The sequence below is a fragment of the Rhinolophus sinicus genome, chromosome 1 (genome assembly GCF_057876585.1).
Source record: "Rhinolophus sinicus isolate RSI-liver-muscle chromosome 1, RSI-T2T, whole genome shotgun sequence".
Classification (NCBI taxonomy): Eukaryota; Metazoa; Chordata; class Mammalia; order Chiroptera; family Rhinolophidae; genus Rhinolophus; species Rhinolophus sinicus.
The window spans coordinates 174,702,558-174,726,341 of record NC_142501.1 but is presented as its reverse complement, the minus strand read 5'-3'; the positions used below and the strand labels follow the sequence as shown (position 1 = coordinate 174,726,341).

The 23,784-nt window shown below is 36.8% G+C and overlaps 1 protein-coding gene across 18 annotated transcripts in view; it reads right to left on the bottom strand.

Annotated features, from left to right (window-relative positions):
• Nucleotides 1–23,784, bottom strand: part of PDLIM5 (PDZ and LIM domain 5) — a 189,157-nt gene that overhangs the window by 124,803 nt on the left and 40,570 nt on the right. For all 18 annotated transcript variants that reach the window (XM_074323330.2, XM_074323337.2, XM_074323354.2 and 15 more), the window contains exon 3: nt 3,354–3,505. In XM_074323330.2, the coding sequence (XP_074179431.2) occupies nt 3,354–3,505 (152 nt within the window). The remainder of the gene's footprint in view (nt 1–3,353; nt 3,506–23,784) is intronic.

Sequence of the window (23,784 nt, the reverse complement as noted above, 5' to 3'; positions counted from 1 at the left end):
TGGTTCCAAGTTTGAGAAATAATGCGGGCACCCAACAAATATTTATTAAGACACTAAAAACTCAAAACTATACAAGTAGTGCATAAAAACCTAAGTCTTTGCTTTCAAGGAGTCTGGTTGAAGAAATAGAACTAATATACATGGAGTTGTTAGTGAATTATATAGGCAGTATTAGGTATGACCATTAACTAATTAGGTTTATTTGGATATAACTAATGGAATCGGCCTTGTTATTCCTAGTGTATATTTAAATGCTGAATGGAATGGTATAAATTTGTCATAGGAGTTCAGAAGCCAAAAAACATGAGTAAGTTGCAATAGTAAGAAAAGACTGTATGCAGATGATGATTTCGATATGGAGTTTGTGTGTGTGGAGGCATTTATTGGAGGGGCAGAGGTGGGTAGGCTTTCTAGATGCAGAGAATTTCATGAGGGGACATGAAGGTATGTGAGGGATGGTTAGAAACCTATCTTAGACGGAAAGATGGTATTCACTTTCGAGTAGTGATGATCACGGGAGGACAATGTGAGTGGGCCTAAGTCACAGGAACTCCATCCTCCGAGCAGACTCGTCTGGATGGAATCGCACAGCACATGCTGCTGTACCCAGCCGGAGTCCCCTGGGACGCTTCTCCCGATTGGGTACACCCATCCCCAAGCCATTCCGCAATGGTTCACACCGGCAACACTGTGACAGCAACAGAAGCTACCTCCTAGCCCTCCTGTGCGTGCATACACACATACACACACACACATACACACTTCCAGGACAGCTGGTGGCCAATCACGAATAAATGCAGGGAAGGGACAGGGACAAAAGCCCAGCTCCCTTACTTCAATGCAGGACAGAAGCTATGGTACAGTTTTGTTCCTACGTTCCGTCCTGGATCTAGGTGAGGCTACACAACCCCTGAAACCACATCCTTGCTCATCTCCATTTCTTCTTCTTCCCAACCGTGCTTCACTTATTCTCTTTAACATTCAAAAGAACTCCCTTTTTAAATCACTTACTCATGAATCCCATTTCAGGTTCTGCTTCTAGGGAAATTAAACTCAGACAAGTCTGTAAAGGAAACTACTACATATTCATGAAGAAAACTACATGCCTATGAAGAAAAGAGTTACACAGAGAAAGTACTGTTGCAGGAAACTCATATTGGAAGGAGAATTCAGAGCAATCTGGTAGGAGATAGGTGGAATAAAGAGGGTAAGGTGACTGGAAGCCAATGAAGGATGCTATTGTTCAAATTCAGAAATAAGTGGAAGAAAAAATATTTGCTTTGATATGTGAAAGAAAGAGAACTTAAGCAGAGAACTGCCTTAGTATAAGGAAGAATTGAAGATAACTCTGCAAAGTTTCATTTTTTCCTTAAAAGGCAGAAAGTTCTTCAGTAGCATTGTCAGCATTGTATCATCAATTTTCTTAAATGCGAATCTCCTGTCGGCTGACATTACCTTACACAAGAAGCGTTCAAAAACTTGAGAAGAATTACAATTAATAATAATAGGACTCTCAAGTTCTCTCTCATATTTTGGGTTCCTGAATATGAGTGTTCAGAAAGATGAAGACAAGATTACGTAGTATCTCCAAATGTTCACAACAAGTTGGTTTGTTAGATTTTGTATTTAAGTAGCTTTAAAGAATCTTTGTTAGAGGCAGTAGCAGATTACTCAAAATAGAAATGCATCCAAACAGGGTAACTTCTTTTTTCATCTATTCTTAGGGGACCCAGCAGTGTTTTCAATGGAAAATAAGATACTGGGTCCTGGGTCATAAAATAGGGAGCACAATGTGAAAACGAGTAGGCTGGTATGAAAGAAATGATGCACAGCCCAGGAAATGAGCTGATGTGCTACATAAATTTTCAACGTTAGAATTTGAGAAAGCTCATTAGCATCTATATTTGTTTTGTTGATATCTCACACACGTTAAGCTTCTTGACTTTTTAGTTCTCTTTCAAAAAATCATACTTAGTAAAAATGCCAACAAAGAAAGATGAGTAATAAATGAAAGTACTCATTTTTATTTGTAGGCAGAAAGAATACTATCAAAATAGAACTTTTTAGCAAGGTTATTTTTCTCACTGATTACTTTCATGTGCATTAAAATGTATCGCTAATAGTTATCAAAATTTAAATACACGCAACGATCCCACTGAAAGGAATTTCTCCCAAGTGAAAAAAAGGGGGAACTGGTTAGAAAGTCATGATGTATCAAAGTAAATGTATAAATTCATAAAAATTTTACTCTTCAGTTCTAAGGCCAAATCGATGCTCCTCCACACAAGTACATCTAATTTATTCTCTACATATCTGTAAATAGTCCCAGGAGACACTCCAGGAAAAAAAGGTCCCATAGCCAAATATGTTTGGAAGGTACCACATATGTTGTTTCTCTCCTAACGATTTACAATATACACAACAATTTATGAAAGACTACAAGACGATTTGGGGGGAAATGGTGTTTTCCAAACCTTATAGAATAGAGAACACTTCTGTAATCATTAAAAACTAGACTTGTTTAAAACCCACCTGGTGAACCCACCTGGTGTATAAGGAAGGGCAGCTACCTTCCTTATAAACCTAAAGGTTCAGAGCTATCACTCAATCGCCCTCTCGTCATCCCTTTTTTCTCTTCCCTTCACCTCAGCCCAAGATACTGCGGTGGTTCTAACTTAATATTAATAATTCATTATAATCACAGGGAAGTTATTAAAATATAATTCTCAGTTCTTACTTCCCAATATTCTGATTCCCATCAGTATTTTTAACAAGCAATCAGGTGATTACAGTGTACATCAAATGTTGGGATGTTCAAAATGCCTGATATATTATCATCAAAGAGATGATTACATATTTTATAAATGAGGCTGGGGAACATTTAAAAAACAGTAAGTTCAGAAACCCTGGACTTCATATGAGTATATTAAAAAATTACTCTTCTACCCAGCAAAAAAAAGGGAAAGGACATACTAAGAAAAGCCAAATCATACCTTAAAAGAATACCCTCTAACATATTGCCCAGAATATTAAGGCAGAGTTTTACCGTATCATAAGAATTCTTAGCCTGTGCTCCACTGAGAAATTTCAGGAACTCTTCAGCTCACTGAGGCTGTAGACACAGTTTTTATGAGTATGTAAATACATGCCTTTTTGTGGAGAAATAATCCAAAGCTTTCACCAATTCTTATACTGCCTGATTACCCAATTTAGTAGCCATTATATTTTTTATTTATCTCTCTGAAATAAGGGTGGTAGAAACTGCTTTTTAAAAGTTAACACCATAAATCAGACACACAGAAACATTCTTCAGTGTTGTTTTCTCTCTCAGAGCCAAAAACAAAGCAATTTACCTTTGCAGAGTCATATTCAAAGAGCCTGTACAACCCTTAATCTTGTTCTGGGCTTCAAGATGAGTCATTCCATGGGCACTGATCCCATCAATGCTGAGAACCACATCGCCTATTCTGACATTTGCCTGGGATGCTTTGCCGCCGTCTTTTAGCTGCAACAAACAGATTTCATTAGGTGTGTCACTTGTTAAAAAATAAAGAATAATAAACACAGACGAAAATTAAACTTTTGCTTATATCAAAAGTATATGAATATATTATTGGACAAAGTAGTAAAAAGCATCTCGTTTAACTGGTAAAGTCAAAATTCAAATGACATTTATGTTTATTTTCTTAAATTCTTATTTGCTCTATAAAACTAAAACAACTTTCTGAGAAAGGTTCCCTGATAATTTCTCCATTTCTTTATTGTGCAACAGTAGTGTGACTGTTACGAATGAGGAAGAGAAGTAGCCAAGGAAACTACATTTTAGCAGAAGGAACGGAATACAATCTGAATAGAGTATTTAATACTCTTTTAGGAATAATTTTTAAAACTCTTTAAACAGCTGTATTCTTGTTTGAGCACAAAAAGTAATACAGATGGAGGATCTATCGAACAATCCTTCCTGTTTAGTCCAATTCATATCCAGTGTTCGGGGGGATGAATACTTTCAGATCACAGGCCCAAATATCTTTTCTATTAGATGTGTTTCCTGTTCCAGGCACTTAGCAGGAAGGGAAGGAAACTAGTTCGTCTGCAGCTGCTAGACTGTTTTCTGTACCACTGTCTTTAATCCCCAATCTTTATTCCCTTCTCTGTAAAATTTTCTATGTGTTTACATTAGTCAGTTTGATCTCCTTCAAACTTCACGTCTATATATGTTTTATTGCTTCAAAAGAAGCAAACAAATATAAAATTACAGTAAAATGAAAGATGATACAATTTTAATAGATATCTAGGAACAAGCACATATCAAAAGAAACCATTCAAATTCAAATCACAAGCTCTGAATTTAATAAGTACAAGTAGATCACACTGAATATTGGGTTGTTGGAAGTTAGGTGAGACTAGGCCCAAAAAGGAAAGAAAATAACCAGTATTCCTTTCGTACTTAAAACCAAAGATTTTAAACAGTTTATAGTTGTGATGATAAAAAATTCTGGAAATAAATAGTGGTGATAACTGCACAACACTGTAAATGTACTTAATGCAACTGAATTGTACACTTAAAAATGGTTAAAGTGATTAACTTTTATATATGTATATTTTACAACTCATAAAAAACACTAAATATTTTGGAGAACATTTTATTAAAATTACTTTTTGATTAAAAAATATATATCCCTCAGCCAACCAAACAAGAACTGAGTGCTGGAATTCATAGTTTGGAAGCAAAGCAATAAATACAATGGATATTGTATATTAGGTTTTGATTAGCATCAGATGTCAAAATCTTTCCTTAAAAATAATGACCAAGGCAGACCATCCAAGTACACAGAACAAGTATTTGGATCGAAAATCAAGAAAATAGTACTAGATCCATGGAGGCAGAGCCCATGTTTGTGTTTCCTCCCCACTAATGCGAAAAGTATGCCTGAACACCACAGACCATCACGAAACATATGCTGAATGAGTGGATGTCACAAATGTATTATTTAACGCTAGTAAAATCTATGGTTTGTTTTAAATTGTGACACTAGGAAACACTAAAATTTTATATAATTTGAAATTTACTTCATTCTCCGATATGTAGCAATCAAGTAATTGACACAGTTCTTTAAATTAATAAGAAAAAACATCTAGTTGAGCAAGGATATGTAAAATCTAACAGACACAACGTGTAAAAAAACTTTCAAACCTTTCAAACATTCTCTATCTTATACATAGTACATAGTGATTTTGTTTTCATCTTTGCTCTAATAGAAACAAACAAAACAACCCCTCTCAGCTACCCAAGTATTCGAAGGTAAGAAAAATTAATGAAATGTTCACGTTAAAAAAATAAAATTTCCAGAGTAACAAGATCAAAATTTAACTCATATAAAATTTATCAACATAACTACATTATAATGTACACATATACACACCTTCTATTATATATATAGATATTGTATGATTGACAAAGTAGTTCCAAAATTCAATGTAAATTAAGTGAATTGGATTACAGGATCACAGGATCAAAAGAAAATAATTCAGATAGAATTTTATCACATATATTTTTAAATACTGTATCAGCAGATATATTTATTAAAAAATAAAAGTAATTGTAATTGGAAGTTAGGAAAAAGTCTTTAAAATTAACAATAAGTACATTAAATGATATGGCTTTACTACAGTCATGCACCATATAACGACATTTTGGTCAACCAAGGACTGCATATAGGAGGGTGGTCCCAGAAGATTATAATGGAGCTGAAAATTCTTATTGCCTAGTGATGTCATAGCCATCATAAAATCACCTCCCAATGCATTCATCACTCACGTGTTTGTGGTGATGCTGGTATGAACAAACCAAGGGCACTGCCAGCCTTACAAAAGTATAGCACACACAATTATGCACAGTACATAATACTTCATAATGATTAATAAACGACCATATTACTGCTTTATGTATTTATAATACTATACTTTTAATTGTTATTTTACAGTGTAGTCTTTCTACTTATTAAAAAAATTCCTGTAAAACAGTATACCACGTTACATCAGTAGCAGCCTTACACATCTCGTCTTTACCGCATCTCGATTGCATCACTTTCTCTTGTGCTTGATTTAATCTTGTGCTGTTTTGTACAGTGACATGCTGTAGAGGCTTGTCGCCTAGGAGCAATGGGATATGCCACACAGCCTAGGTATGTATTTGGCTGTATCATCTAGGTTGTTGTAAGTGCATTTGATGATGTTCTCCCAGTGACAAAATCGCCTAACAGTGCATTTCTCAAAACCGATCCCAATCGTTAAGCAGCGCATGACTGTACACTAAATAATAGGTGTGGACCATCTTTTAATAATTAGTATTTCTTTTTATTAATTTAAATATTTAAAAAATCATTTAATTAAAGCAAACTCATTGTCCTGCTCTAATGTACAGAACTAAATGGTTTAAATTGTGAAAGACATTTAAAAGAAAACAGTTTCTAAAGCCAGCAATGCCACCACTTTCTGTGGGAGTTATTTACAGGGTTGTTATAATGATTATGTGAGATTATAGCTCAATGAACGTTAGCTGTGATTACCATTCTCTTGACCTCAGATTACTAATCTGAGCAGTGTGGGCACGCACTAGATGATCTCAAAGGCCTTCCTAAGGTCTCTTCCAGTTTTAAAAGTTTACCTACCTGTGAGCTATCTGCACAAAGGTACAAATCTAATCCTAAAGTAAGAGTAAACTGTATTTAATCTCAACCCTTTCTTAATCAATTATCAGGAATGGAAACAAATACCCATTGCCATCAGTACAATCTTTCACATTATTTAAACTGACAAACTCCTTTTGTCTACAGTTTTTTGAGCTTAGTAATACTGTCTTGGGCTTTTGACATTAACATCTTTTCTAAATCTCCAACCATTTTATTATTCAAGACTAAGGCTTTCTACTCACACTATTTAAACTAAAGAGCATGAAGTTCCTGAAGAAATGCTGTATGTATAGTGGGAAAGGCCCAATATATAGAAACATACTTAACACTTGTTAAAGATGGCATCTCACTGAATACTCTTATGAGCTTAACTTATCCCCAGAATCACTTTTTCAAGCCATCCACTCATCAAAAAGATAAATGTTTTGTTTTCTTTTTCCCCCCATTAATTGTGTAGGATGTAGCATATTATGAATTGTGAGCAACTAAGGAAAAACTACAAGGTCACTCATTTTTTGCATAGTTCATTTTTCCTTTGTTTTTGCAAGTCTAAATAGCTTGCATTTGTTTGAAGCAATAATAACTTTCTGTCATCAGTAAATCTTGTACATATTATATGACAACCACAAGTGTGTGTGTATATATTTCATAAATGCACAATGTGTAGGAAGAAGCAGCTGTGGGAGGCTCCTAGGTCAAGTTCAGTATAAATCAAGCTAATCACAAGCAAATGCTTCTCTTTGATCTTTAAATGCATTTTTCAGTACTGCTGTCCAATTTTCCATAAACTTAACTATAACTGTATGCTTCTTTAAAAACATTGCTTTGTGGTCTCACTTAAATTGCAAGCATACATGGCTGCACATGTTGGAACTACCTCTGAGCTTCTGTTTACTAATGCAGATGGGTGGACTTTCTCTCTCTCTCTCTCTCTCTCTCTCTCTGTGTGTGTGTGTGTGTGTGTGTGTGTGTGTGGTAGAACATGTAAAAAAAAAAAAAAAAAGACATCACAGGCTTCCTCCATTTTACTTTGACTAGAAAATACCCAAAGGTAACTTTTCTTCAGTCATTTTAGAGGGGGAGTTCCTCTCACGTAGTCTTTTCCTGCCCTAAGAAAGAAATGACCCAGAAAAAGTAATTAGGACTACTTATGGAACACCACAGTAAGTCAGGGACTTTGGGAAGCGTTTATTGTTCTTTCACACTATCAGATTTTTTACAGATGGGAAAAGAGTGCTTCAAAGGGATTAAATGACTTGCCTACGTCCATGTAGCAAGTAAGAACACAGTACTGAGCAGAGGCTTTGAAGTTAGGCAAACATGAGTTCAGAGTCATGTTCTACCATCTATTTAATTGTGTGACATGAGTTAATGGGCCTCTCTCAACTTCAGCTATCTCTCCTTGAAAATAGGGACTATAATTCCACCTGCCTCACGGAGCTGTTGAGCAGATTAAACACCAGCACAGCATGTACCACACAACGCACAGAAAATGTCCATGGTTATCATCCTCCTCATCATCATATTCTATGCCACCAATTCTCATAGGCTGGACACCTGCTTCAAGGACCTACAGGGTAGAGAAGACAGCTTTCAAACTGACCAGTCTTAACTTCTGGCTTTTCCCTTCCTTTCTCAAAACAAGATCCAAAATCCCTCCTTCCTTCATTCTCTTCCCTCTGCTTCTCTAACCCTAAGCCTTCTCCTCACTCAGCGACAGAGCTCCGTATGTCACAGATTTAGAACCCCCACTGACCATGTCCTCCTTCCTTGCTTACCACTATCCAAATCTGAATTTTCCAAACTCCATTCCCTCAAGATGGTGACCTCATATCACCACTTCCTAGGACAGTTAGGCATTGTCACTTCACCAAGCAGCCAAAGGGTAAGAATCAGTAAGGTGATGTTGGTGAAGAAGCCTGGAGTTGGGGATCAGGGAAGGAAAGGAAGGAAGGAAAACATGGGAACACACACAAGGGAAGAACGGAGTGTACTGGTATAGGGGGGAGAACGGGGAGCCAGGACCAGGAGGGAAGAGGTGGCCAGGAGGTCTCCTAGGCTTGGTAAGCTGGATCCAGGCCTGGTCTCGGGCTGTGCGGTACCTCCATGTGCACACACCCAAGATAATATCTAAACTGAAGAGAACATCAAAATAATAGAAGAAGAAAGATAGAAAGATGTTATACTTCGACTTCAATAACCAAAATCATATAAATGACTATAATTAATAACTATAATTTAGAACCAATTAACTTACAGTAATACGTATGTGCATCATTAAACATGTCATTAACTTTATTGCACTTAAATAAAATTTATAATTAAACCTCCCCCACATGCTTACCCTCCATACGAATGTGTGGTTCCAGAAGCATTGCTTGAAACTTTTTAATGAAAGAGAAAAATAACACTACATCTTTATAAAACTGCACTGAAAATAAAATATTAGTATCTCAAGATAGCATACCACTTAGACGAGGATCTCAAAAATGCACTCAATAAAAAATAAAATAAAATAAAATAAAATAAAATAAAATAAAATAAAATAAAATAAAATAAAAAAACGTATCTTATTCTCAAAGAAGTATGCTATTTGGGATTCATAAGGTCTTAGAGATATGCCTAAGGTATCAGATTAACCGTTCCCCATGGCCATTACCTCTGGAGAGCACATCACTGCAACAAACCAATCATTGAACTCACGGCAAAAAAAAAAAAAAAAAGAAAACCAATGAAAGCACTATAGAGCTTTCATTTTTAAAAGTTAGAACCCAAATGGGAGATATTTTAAATAAGTCAAACTGCCTAAGATTTGTATTTAAAATGAGTGTTTACAACATCTTCTATATTGCCCTAAACTTTTTCATAAAGAGGCAGCATGTCTAGCCATAGCAGTGACTCCAACACTTTCTTAGAATTCCCTAATGAAATGTATTCTTCTACATCATAGGAATTCTCAGTATGCACCCAAAAACCTCTACTGGAAATAAGCCAGCAGTTACAAATCTCAAAAAACAGGTGTTAGCAATAGAAATGATTTACTGAAGAGACATATACAGATGCCCAACTATATAACAGAGATCATTTTATAAAGTAGATAAGACGATTTTAATAGTTCGATGTTTACTAAGAATGATTTATGCTGGTTAAAAAAAAAATTTGACTTTGGTCATTCGGGTAACAAGTAGGAGACAGGTACCTATATAATGAGCCACAACCAACATGCAAGTTTTCAACTTTTCTGCATATTTTCCACAAATATGGACTGTTTGGAAATTATGACCCTAAGACTGTGGGTATGACAGGAATGCCATCAGACTTAGTAAATGTGAAAAAGGAACATACAAATATGACAGCTACAGAAAGAAGCACTAACAGAAATTTCCCATATCTGAAAACCATGGGAACTAAACCATGGGAAAATAAAAGCTATTGTTTTTCTAGCAGGGCTGTTACTAAAATTTGGAGAAATATACTAATAAAATTATGTCAATCTGACCAACAGAATTTTCTTGAGGCAGAAAAAAGCACTGAGAAAAGTCTTATTTTAAAAAAACACCTGATTAATGGTCAACCTTTAATTTTGCTTTAAAATGTTACTTTCTAGTACCTAGTGTAGCATAAAAACTTTGAATCTAGGCATATGAGCCTATGGTTGAAAGTGTCTAGGTGTCTACTGCCCAGGATACAATGAATGTGGTTTCTGCACTAATCCCCTCGGAAACTCGTAAGAACTTATATGCATCACAGCATATAAAGAACTCAGAGAACTGGTTTTCCTGACGAACAATGCGTGCTACTCAGCCAAAACCAAATATCACAAACAAGCAAGAGTGGTGGAGTTTTCAGCCACTAAAGTGAGCAGAGTAAAGAACATTTGAGAAGTGCTGGGTTGTGTTGTTTTTTTTTTCAAACTTATCCGCTAAGGCTTTTTTCAAATCCTAATTTATTTACCTCATTCCAGTGCTAATCTGCCTTACAAATTACACTCAGCACTTAAAGTTGTCCTGTCTTGGACTATTTATTGTTATAAAGTGTCGGTGCCTTGACTAGCCTGCCAATGCTACTTAATCACGTATGAAGACAATCTCTGGCTTGGCCGTCTAATGTGAACGTGCCCCTTTAAAATCTGAGGCTACGTTGGATTAATTTTACTACCCTTTTCTGTGAAGTAAAGTGATTTGGCTTTTTGTAGGTTCGAATGGTGAGATAACACAAGCCGCGATTACTGATGTCCCTCTGTGAATAAATCTGTAAAATCCTGACTCATGTGAGCACTGGTTAGTTGAACTATGGGCCTTATTTTTTTGGTGTATGAGTCTAACTGGAATCAGTTTTACCCGCAAGTCTGAGTCTATACCTTATATGGTAGCAATGATGAGAATGCCTCAAAGCCCGTGTCATTCATTATGCCTTACAACCAAACGGAAGAGAACGACTTTGCCTCTTTCCTTATGTAGCCAAGGAGCTACCTCGCTCACACACAGAGCTTCTGCACATATTGTTTATTCTAGTAGTCTAAATGTATTTCCCATGATGACTCCTCCATTGAAATAACATCTTCATTCTTCTCTATCACCATCCTAAGAAAATTAAAGCATACTTTCTTAAACTGTAATTCACTGTTAAGATGCCAAGTAATTTTCATTTTATACCTAATCCATATGTGCTTAACTCAGAGATTTAATGTTCTTTGTAGTTAATGTGTGAATATAATTTCTCAAGAAATGTGAAAAGTATGGTAGTTAAAAATAAAGCACATCTAATATATCTCAAAATCAAACCGATTTCTTAATTACAGAGAAATTAATGTTTCTCAGTAGGCTTGTTACTATATAATAAGGAAAACAGTAAAAAAAAAAAAAGTCACAGATAGCTGTAAAGATTAAAAATGAATTAGTGAACTCTTGTTTACCTGCAAACACTGAAATTCACACATTTCAATCCTCCCTCCTCACTAGGTTCTGTTTGGTGATGAGATGAATCCCCCGGAACTGAAGGCAAACTGTGTACAAGTATGCATGTATTTTCCATTTAGTAAGTTCAGAGCTTTCCTGAAACTCTCAAAGGCATATATGACCAAAAAAATGTTAAGAACTAAGGATTTAATGAAACCTTAGAACAGTGTTTTCTCAAAGTGTGGTTCCTAAACCACCAATGTCAGCATACTTCTATGACGAGGGGGAAAAAAAAATCACAAGCCCTTTAAAATCCACAAGCTAAAGATGCTTCAAAATGAAAAAATCCATTAACATCAAGAAAATTTAAGAACTCGAAGCAGAATTAATATTTATTCTAAGTGGTGCAAAATCATGATTTCACATGCTAGTGGAAGTGTAGCTTAAAAAAAAACCAGGGATTCACTTTTAAGAAACTTTAAAAATCTTCATAGTAGTAAATTACTAACATTTAATAACGGCCTATCCTAATAAGGCACTACATTCACTACTGAATGCTGAGAAAAGGTATAAAACAAGAGGCATGGCCCTTTCCCTCATCCACTGTTTTATATTATTTAACTTTTCCTATGTGTACACAACTCTCCATAAAGCAGTGTTCCTCAAACTATCTGTGTGGCAAAAGACACTATCCGTGGGGAAAGATTTTTTCCCCTCATCTGTCATATGCCAATTCTTCTGTAATCTGTAATAATGATAAATTACTGGAAAAACAAAATTTAAAGAAATCATACAAAATACAAGACCAAATTTTTTATCATCACATTCAATAGACATAAAATTACTCTGTCAAACTCTGAAAGTTTCCAGATCCTTACTCTTCATTTCTATCCTTATTTCATCTCAAACTGTAACCAACAGTCTGCTGGACGGCTGACAGCAGGATATTTCTTCTAGTCAATGACTGTGTTTTTTATTTCTCTTTAGATCCATTGTACATGGACTTAAACATAATACACAACAGACATTTGATGAATTATCACACTGGAAATCAAACGTATTTAATACATTGGCTATTATTTAGCAATTTGTCTCCAATTCTTTTTGCTCTTGTGTTAAACATAAAGTGATTAACTAGACTGTACATTTATTTTGGCACAGTTATCTGACTTTTTATTTAGGACTTGTTTCTAAAAAGGTATGCACATTTAAATTGTTGCTCCATGACACTAGACTGCCAGTAAGAATGTCTGTGGCCATTAATAAATCTGCACACTGTGCATGAACATGTCTGTTATCCACACCCGTGCAACCTGTACTATTACAAAGGAAACCTGAGGGTAATCCTAGCTCTACCACTAAAAATCCTGTGACCTTGGACACATCATTTACATCTCTGGCCTCATTCTGTCAGCTGTACAAGAGAGTTGGAACAAATGTTCTAGGGTTCCTTTAAACTCTAAGCCATAAGAAATATTAACACAGACTTTATAATCTCTCATTAGGCTAAATAGTCATTACAATTAGTGTCTATTACTCACTTTGGCACTAAAATAAATTTTGTAGTATTCTGCAATTACTTTATATATATGATTCTTATTTCTCTATTACAAAACATTAAAACGGCAAAAGTGTGCTTTTTCAAAACCTAAAACCTCATCAACATTAAATCCCAAAAGTCTGGGTTTCAGAACTAAGAGAGAAGAGAATCTAGCTTATCTACTTCTTCAGATCCCAAGTGATTTTTTTCCTTTAGAATAAATTAGTCTAAAGGACAAGAATCTTCTTTCCACTGGTAGCAGGTGAGCCCCCTAGAATTTAATGCTGGATTATGCATTCATTTGTTTATCATACATTTACTGAGCGATTACATATGGACCAGATGCTAATGACAGCAACACTGACTTATTAGGCTAATGGGAAAATACTCATTTATTCTACCATTTACAAATACCCGTCAAATATCTATTATGTGCCTGGCTGTTCTAGGAATGGTAACACAACAGTAAACAAAATGCAGTCCTTGGCCTCAGGGAACTCAAATTCAATCAGGGGGAAGAAGATAAACAAACATATAGGTAAATAATAAAATATCAGCAAGTGATACGTATTACAGAAGAAAAATAAAACAGAGCAAGGGAGTAGAAAGTGTCAGGAGACGTTCTTTTAAGGCAGGGTAGTCAGAGAAGACTTCCTGGGAGAGGTGACATTTGAACACAGACTCAAATGAAGTTAACAGAAAGAGCCTTGCAGCTGTCTAGACGGAAAGCATTCCAGACAGAGGGATGAGCAAAGGTAAAAAATTCTCTGGGGCACTATGACATAATAAAGAAATGTATGAAGTTATCAATAACACAAAGACTAGGGGCCAGCCCGGTGGCTCCGGAGGTTGGAGCCCCATGCTCCTAACTCCGAAGGCTGCCGGTTCTATTCCCACATGGGCCAGTGGGCTCTCAACCACAAGGGTGCCGGTTCGACTCCTCGAGTCCCGCAAGGGATGGTGGGCAGCGCCCCTGCAACTAACAACAGCAACTGGACCTGGAGCTGAGCTGCACCCTCCACAATAAGATTGAAAGGACAACAACTTGACTTGGAAAAAGTCCTGGAAGTACACACTGTTCCCCAATAAAGTCCTGTTCCCCTTCCCCAATAAAATCTTTAAAAAATAAAATAAAAAATAACACAAAGACTACAATCTACTTAGGTGGCATGAAAAAAGTTTCTCAGAGATAATGGCAATTGCTTAATATATAGTGCTTAAATATATAGTGCTTAAATATAGGTTGGAAGTTGCAGAAGCAAAACAGGAGAGATTGCTCTAGCCAGGGGTGTCCAAACTTTTTTTCAATGTTTTTTACCAAGGGCCATATGCAGTAAAATACACAAACAGCCGGGCCACTCACTCGAGGTGAAGTACGTATTGCCTCACCTGGTTTATTTAAATAAACTAAATATATTTTTGGAATTTGCTGCGGGCCAATTAAAAATGGATTGCGGGCCGCAGTTGGCCCATGGGCCACAGTTTGGACACCCCTGCTCTAGGCAAAAACAAAGAGCACATGAAAAACATAGTAACATAAAAGTACTACTACTTCCAAGGAAAGACAAGTAGTTGGGTATCCACATTATAGGGAGAAAGTGACAGGGAAAATGACAGCCCAGGCTAGTCAGGTTGCCAAACGCCATACAATAAAGGGCGTGACAGTATGTGACAATAAATAACTTCTGAAGAATCTATGTTGACAAGTTGCTTCCACATTAACTGCTGTGGTCTCCTTAAATTTTTCACTGCTTAGAACAGATTGCTTACATTAGACAACTAGCACTCCTGGATGCCAACCTGTTTCCAAGAAATCCATGCTTATCAACTGGTACCTTTCAGTGCTTTTCCTACCATGCACTTTCTCTCATCCCTTAGAGAACATGGCTATGTCTCCCTCCTGTCGCAGGAAGTTTGGCTTCAGCTTCCTTCACACATCTGTAGCCTTTCAGAACCAAGACCCAGCAACACTTGGACCCCTGGTGTTATCATTTCTATACATAGAATTATGTATCCTGCTTGGAATTTGTTGAGCAAAAAGAAAATCCTAGGGGTCCTTTCTCTTCTAGTTGTCTTTGTTTAGGTCAGAACTACCACCAACACCCCTAACAGGTCTCCTGGGCCTTTTCCTGCAGTCCCAGGTTTATTTTTCTAGCCCAATAAACCTTCCCGCCCAATTGGCTTTTATCAAGAGAGCACCAAGTGTTAGTAGATGACGTCTAGCACTCTGGTCTCCAGTCACACAACACTGATTTCCTGCACATGTTCCACTCCTCCGCACAGAGCAAATGCACATCACAAACAGCAGCTAGAAATGGCAAGGAACTCTTCTCACGTCGGTGCCACTGTTACTTGTTTCTTTAGTTTTGTTTTTTTTAAAACTAAAGGTAAAAGATATGGAGCAACTGAATACTTCTTGTTGTGGTGCAGCTGGTGCACCATGTGTTTCTGAGCTCTGGTAACACTGGACTTGGCAGGGGACAAGGTGCTGACGGCACTTAGAGAAAGCCCATTAAGCACTGTCATTGCTCCCAATGGTGCAAAGTCTGCAGAGCAGTGGGCGTGAAGGAGCTGAGGGGGCTAGGTTTTTATTTGCCTGGTAGAATATTCCTGAAGTCTACTGTCTGCTGTTTCATCTTTACGCTGGTTCCCACTAATGACATCAGCACTTTGATGAATCAAACCACCTCTTCCCTTTAGTCAGACCCAGAGTCACTCAAATATAAAGGTAAGACCAAAGCTCCGGTTGTTAGAGAAAACAAGAATTTACTACAGTGTTTCCCCGAAAATAAGACCGAAATGGAAAATAAGCCCTAGTGTGATTTTTCAGGATGACGTCCCCTGAACATGAGCCCTAATGTGTTTTTTGGAGCAAAAATTAATACAAAACCCAGTCTTATTTTCGGGGAAACACGGTAGTAGACATAAATCTAGGCTCTATAAAAATCTAGGCTCTTACATCAATCAGAAATGACCAGTACTACCAACTGTAGATCATTACTGAATGATGAGAGATCAGTGTTTTACTTGAAAGTATATGAGCTATGTTATAGTTGACATGAGTTCCATTCTTTCAGCAATTAATGAGTATGTGATATATATACCAGTGCATACAGTATCTTCTGGGGGGGGGGGGTGTAAAAACGGGATGGTAACATTGAGTTATATTTTTTAATTGTTAAAGCTTATGTGTTGGCCGTTTTTTTGGTGGTTGTGAAGCTGGAGAGATCCGGGCCGGGTGAAGACATCAGATCTCATTGCCTTCCCAGCCCTTCCACCCTCCCCTGAAGGCTCTCAATAAAAAGGTTTGATCTCCCCCACACCGAAAAAAGAATGTGTAGCTACAAATAATATTTATAAGACTAACTACCATTTATTGAGTACTCACTACTATGCTAGGTCCTTTCCTACTTTCTCTTTTTACAAAACCTTCTATCTCTACATGTAAAATGACAGAGATCAGATAACAAATGAAAAAATCATTCTATCTCACAGGTGAACATTCAGCCTTAGTATTTCAATGTATGCAATCATCTATTCAAACAGTTAAATAGTAAGAATATATTTCCAAGAAAACCTATCTGGCAACCCCTTGGTTAGCACAGCTATGAGTATTATTCCCTGCTGGCAATTATTATAAGCCATTTCTTCACCTTTCAAGCAAGGTGGAAAATAGTATACAATGTCAAAATATGATTTGTGTAAGAAAACTCTGATTCCAGGAGCAAAAGTCTCTGACTAGGTCCTTGAGTTATCCAGCTACACTGTTCAGCATCATAGACATAAACCAGAGACCAGTGTGCTCACGTGTAAAGTCTACTATAATAGCTCAGAAACACTCAGGTAAGGAACATAATCCTTGCAACAGATTCTTTCATCACAGGCACACTTCATGGTCTCAAAATTGTTCTGGCATAAAACCTAATCGAATAGAAACATAAATGTTTACTGATAATTCTCTGAAGGGTTATATATATAGCAAGCCTCAACAGTAAAGATTTTTTTCAAATAAGTATTGTTGGGGGGTTTTTTTTGTTGTTACATTTTATTTTGCTTGGAAGAAAAAAGGGAAGATGAAGGGACACTAGGTATTTTGCCCTACCAAAATGATTTGCAAACCAAAAACTTTTCTCCTTGAAGCAATATAAACACAAAAAAAACAACAACAACAAAAACAGGCAGAAACGACCCAGCCCTAATTGAAATGGATTTTTTATTGTATTTATTTTCTTCACTCCCAAATCTAAAACTTATTTGGGTATTTGATTAAATGTATGACATCTTGCTTGATTTTCACTTGATAATTACTCTCCAATCATTAAAAATCATTTCTTGGAGCAGATTCAGTATTTGTTTCCAGCAACTTTTTAAAGACGTAGCAGGTATGTGTATCAATGTGTAGACGCCGAAAAACAGGGTAGAAAAGAGATGCATCCTGGGCTGTGGAAGAAAGACTTAGAAGCTCTTTATTAACTTGGAGATACACAAAACACACAGAGATAAATCTATATAACACAGTATTGAGTTTCAAAAGCAAGAAATTCAAAGAGTAATTCAAATTCAATAGAAGAAGTCTTGACACGGAGTCCACAAAAATAATATCAAGGAGATTTTAGGCTATGTTATCCCTGTGAGTCAATACTATCACAATCTGTGTGTGTGTGTGTGTGTGTGTGTGTGTGTGTGTGTGTGTGTTTTAAGTAGTAATATAGCCTTCATCTACATTAAAAAAAAAAAAAAAAAGCACTATCCATATTAGGGAAGAGCTGGTCCCACTCATGTATTCTATATGTTCGGGAATATTATGTGTAATTTAGTGGAATATTATGTGTAATTCAGTACCAAAGAAACAACTACAGTCAGAAGAGTAAAAGACCCAGGCCAAGAATTACTTATTAAAAACGGATGGTGGTGGGTGGCCAGTTAGCTCGTTAAAGCGTGGTGCTAATAACACCCAGGTTGCCAGTTTGATCCCCACATGGGCCACTGTGAACTGCACCTTCCTTAAAAAAAAAAAAAAGAAAAAAAAGGGATGGTCTTGAAAATACTAAGTGTATGAGTATCTAGAATTTCTGTTTTACAAAACAGTGATTTGCATACTTGGCAGATCAAAATCTCTCAGGGCACTTTTTCAAAGATAGACTATGGATACTTAATCCAAGAGATTCTGATTTAGAAACTCTGAGTGAAGACTCAGGAATCTAATAATCCTTGAGGCAAGAACTAGGGTCCAGGGGTAGAAGTTCCAAAAAGAAAGACTTCGATTCTCAGTACAGTTAAGGACTTGAGAACATTCAGAACATTCCAGAAATATAATGGTTTCCTTGCAAAGTAATGGGATTCTTATTCCTGCATATATCTGAAGAGAGGGCAGATAGTCACAGGCCATGGGTGCTGTACAGGATATATATGAATATGAAAATGATAAATATAGTAAGTACCAATAAGTCACTGGAGAGTGAACGATCAGACACAAGAACACAATTACACAATTTGAGTTACACACTGTAAATCATCTTTCTCCATAACAGCAATAAAACCATAAAGTTCTGATTCTCACTACCCATCATAGTGATTTCAATCAGACTGCAAACATTTTTGCTTTCCTGTAGCAAATGCTATAAAATGAAATATGATTGTCAATCTAGCTAGAGTTCAGAGTAACTGGATTTATATTATTACAGTAAATAAGAAACATAGTTTCAAAAGACCTCACTAAAAAAACTTCCTGTTAGACTGTAATGACACAGGTAAATGCAAGAAACAAGAGTAGGAGGCCTCCTAGGCCAGACAGAATTCTGATTGTTTATGGTTTTGTAACCTCTCTCTACACGGGATACTTAAATTGCTCCATAAGATGTAATAGCCATCACTCCAAACAGGAATAAAAAGATGTTGTGTGAGCTAAACACAGTCCATTTCCCTATCATCCTGCATATAATAAATAGAAACTCTCGTGTAACTTGATGCTAACAGCCAATATCACAGCCTGCAGTTTAGGAGCCAACAGAAACCAGTAGAACAGAGTGAGAACAGAAAAGGGGTAGAGAACTCTAAGTGGTCTGGAGTTAGATGTTCCAATGACCTTTCTTGCATGTTTGACAGAGAACAAGTCCGCCTTGGGTATCAAAGCTGGTACAGGGAACCAGATGTTGGGCCTTTTAAAAGAGGACTATCCTCAGAGATTGGGTGGTTTCATTGGTAATAAAAGAATTCCTTCTACGGGCAAAGTGACAGATACAAACACCTAGGAAGAGAAACTTGGCAGAAGTCTAAAATAAATTCTTGTACGACCCGTTCAATGTCACTGCCATTCTTGTCCCAATGTGAAGCAGCAGCATCAAAAACATCTTCCTCCTACGTGATGAAAGGCTATTACGAAACTGTTTTGGGAGAGGTTAGTGAAAAATACCCATATTTCTCAAGTAAAAAGTCTGCTGGCTAAAGACAGGTTAACCAATCCTCTTGTACTAGCAATTTAAATATTGAATTCATACCTAAAGAAGTTCTTTTCAAAACTAGGTATACCAGTCAGTGAACTCATCTGTCCTGAGCCTGTCTGGACTGCGCAATCTGGGCTGCCTCGCCACTCTTACAATTGACCTTTCCATGCCTCTGCTTTGTGACTACCGGTTCCATGGGGATATGGGAAGTAGTTGAAGGCATATCCAACACCTAATATCTCCAATCTTGAAAACAGAAAGATAGTCGCTACCAGAAACGTTTGCTGATTTAAAAAACCCTAACACTTTCAAAATGGCAAACTAAAAAGGAAGAAACCTCACCGTGTGCCCATCCTGTAAAACATCTGGCTAGTACCTACACCGGGGCAACACCCACCAAGATGTCTATTTGAACGTGCTCCCTGGTACAGGCTTGATGCTAATAACTGAGAAGCAGAGGAGGAAGGAGAAAACAACACTGGAGAGTTAGATGTTTTGCAGGTACTAACTCATTTAACCTCACAAAAAACACTGCAGAGTAAATACCAGCATTCCTAATTTAGAAGTGAGGAAACTAAGGCAGACAGAGCTTAGGTTACTACTCAAAGGTTACAGAGCTACGAGGTGCTGGGGCTGGAACGCAGGCCTAGCGATTCCAAAGCCCATCCTGTAACCACCAAATGGGCTGCCCTCCCACTCGGCACATCATCTGCCACTCTCCCTCCAAAGATAACACATTGCACACTCCAGCCAAATGCACGTTTTATTCTTGAACAGTTTATCCCCTAAATCCCACTGATCTGTTCCTCCCATTTAGATAAAACTAAGCTGGATAAAGCAAGACGGAAATCTGCCCCTAAAGCTTCACTCTAAAATGCTACCTTGATTAACTCTCTCTACGCCTCGTCTACCTTCCAGGAAGAACACAGGTATCCATCATTATACACCCTTAAAATAAAAAAATTCTTCAGTCAAATTTCTAAACCATCCTGACCAAACAGGAGGCGAGACAGAGGAAGCAGAAGAGAGTGGAGGGAAAGGAGGAGAATCAGGGAAGAGGAAATGAAAGAAGAGAGGGAAAGTGGCAGAAAAGAACAGTCCCCCAAATCTTTTTTCTTCTTTTTAAAGTCCCTGTAGTTCTTCTAATCTTATTCCAAAATCCCATTTATAGGCTCTCTGGGGAAAAGGGGAGTCAGCCTGCACAGTTTCTGTCTTCCAAGCTAGGGTATTACCCTATTCCTCCCCACATTTTTATTTTGGTGGGAGGATCTTCCCTGGCCTGCCCTTGATGAATGATGATGGAAACCTGAGACCAGTGAGGGGAATAAGACCAGTTCAAATATGATTTTTCAATGACACAATATACAGTGTGGCTTCTCAAAGTATCTAAAATGAAACAATTTTTAAAAAAAAAAAAATTTCAATCTGTTTCAGACCAATGTTTTAGTAAAAATACATCAACAAAACTATTATCAAATTAATTAATATATATACATATGTGTGAAACACACACACATATACATATATATACACATATGTAATATAAGCCCCAAATTTTCATTATGAGATTCAAGAGACATAAAATTACTGGGTCAAATTGCTACAAAAATGTGTAAACACTCTCAATTTCTAAACTTATGCTATCACAAACTGACAACTCTATAGACAACACTTTGAAAAACACTGTATTAGAACATCAAAGACCACTTTCCATGCCCTAAATATCAGGATATTAGAAATAGCTAAATAATTTTTAGAAATTTAGAAAAACATTTTTTTCTAAGTGTCAATAGGAATTATCAGAAGGTATTACATAGTGTGATTATGGGCAAATTTTTCAATTTTCTTCTTTGAATTCTATATTTTAAAAAGTGGTAAAAGTAAATAAAATTTCAGTTGCTCTAGCTTATTTTATGGCACATTAAAGCTTGACTATTAAAACATGTTTTCTGCCTTTTTATCTTTTTATACTTTTTTGTTCTCCTTCCTCTCTTTACTCAGCCTTCAATGCCCCAATGTAAAAAGAAAAATGTACGCATAACTTATATAATATGAGGATGCATATTATGGGTATTAATCCACATGTTTGAAAGATCTATTAAAATGTTGACTGTGTTTACACATGTCCCTTTGGCTAAAAATTAATGAAAGAATTTACACGTTAATAAAATTCACAACTTTTCAAATACTGTTAAGATTTTAGATGTGCTCAATGAAGCTGCTTTTGCTGATGGGCACAGTTAACTATTCACAAAAATAAATTTCACTTTGAGTTAGTCAGGTGCAAACAATCACCACTGTCAAAGTAATACTACACTTTTAGATTTTCTACTATGTAAAAGATTTTTATATTAAAAGACTTTGCCCCACAAAAGAAAATATATAGTTCTTAAAACATACAAATGTCATAACTGTATGTTGCCAGGGTGTGGGAAACAGGCACTTTCACACATTAACAGTGGGCAGTTTTACAACATATATTAAAATTACAAATGTGTATATACAGTTTTTGATGCAGCAGTTCTACCTCTGGGAATTTATACTACAAATATCTACACACATAGATGAAACTGTGTACAATTAGTTCCGCTGCAATGCAACATGTGTGTTCCTAAAAATCACTGTGCTATGCAAAATCACACCATGAGAACCTTATGGGAAAATCTAGCTAATGAAACAAATAGAGTGAAAGGCACAATATTGTGGGACTTTACCTTGAAAAAGACTAGAAGTTTGCTAGTAGAAGTGTGCTAGGGCTTGGGAGTTGGTTATTGTGATGTGATGGGAGGAGGGTTACCTGAAATAGAGGAAAGTTGTAACACCAGATGTGAATGGAGTTCACTCATAACACATTTGATAAACTCTGTAGTTGTTTGAGGTGTGTGTGTTTTGTGTAGTCCTAAGTGGTTCGGTTCAGCTGGGTGCAATTTTCTGTTTCCCTAGTGTTTTGTTGTGTGTGTTTTTTCACACTACATCACACATAGGCAAATGCAAAATTCACTTTATGCTACTGTTCCCTGACATGTCAACTGTGTTGGAACAAATTAACATTTTAACATTTTCAAAATAACATAATTGCGGAACTGATTGTATGTAGCCTTATCTATAATAGTTGGTAAGTTATGTGATAACTACACAGTGAAATTCTTTGCAATCATAAAAAATGAGAAATTATTTGTCAATTACACCTCAATAAAGGTAGAAATGTGGAAGCTTTTAAGCAGTGACAAAGAATATCTATATATAGCACAGAGAAAGCTTTTTAAAAAGCAAAGTATAGAACACTGCCCACAGAATGCTGCCATTTGTGTAAGAAAGAGAGGAAATAAAAATTCACATCTGTCTCTATGGGCACAAAAAAATTTCTGAAAGAATACTCAAAAAGCTACTAACCAGGGGCCGGCCTGGTGGCTCAGGCAGTTAAGAGTTCCACGCTCCTAACTCTGAAGGCTGCCGGTTCGATTCCCACATGGGCCAGTGGGCTCTCAACCACAAGGTTGCCGGTTCAACTCCTCGAGTCCCGCAAGGGATGGTGGGCTCCGCCCCCTGCAACTAAGATTGAACACGGCACCTTGAGCTGAGCTGCCGCTGAGCTCCCGGATGGCTCAGTTGGTTGGAGCGCATCCTCTCAACCACGAGGATGCCGGTTCAACTCCCGCAAGGGATGGTGGGCTGTGCCCCCCCTGCAACTAGAAAACGGCAACTGGACCTGGAGCTGAGCTGCGCCTGACACAACTAAGACAGAAAGGACAACTTGAAGCTGAAAGGCACCCTCCACAACTAAGATTGAAAGGACAACAACTTGACTTGGAATAAAAAGGCCTGGAAGTACACACTGTTCCCCAATAAAGTCCTGTTAAAAAAAAAAAAAAAAATAGCTACTAACCACGGTTACTGATTTGGACACTGGGAACATTAAATACTGAGGTAGGAGGTTACTCATTTGGAATCGAGCAGAGCAGACAGTGGTAACAAAGAGATTATTACGCACTATGGATATTTGTACACTTTTTAATTTGTACCTTATAAATGTATTACTTATTCAGTGAATATATAAAAAAATAAATGAATAAAAGTTTAAGTTTACTCTCAAGAAAAGGAAAGAGAAGATATAAATAACTACTTTCTTCCTCCATTTTATGTTGCATATCCTGTAATTGAATAATGGCCTGTGGTCATTGACTGCAGTAAAAAAAAAAAAAAAAAAAAAT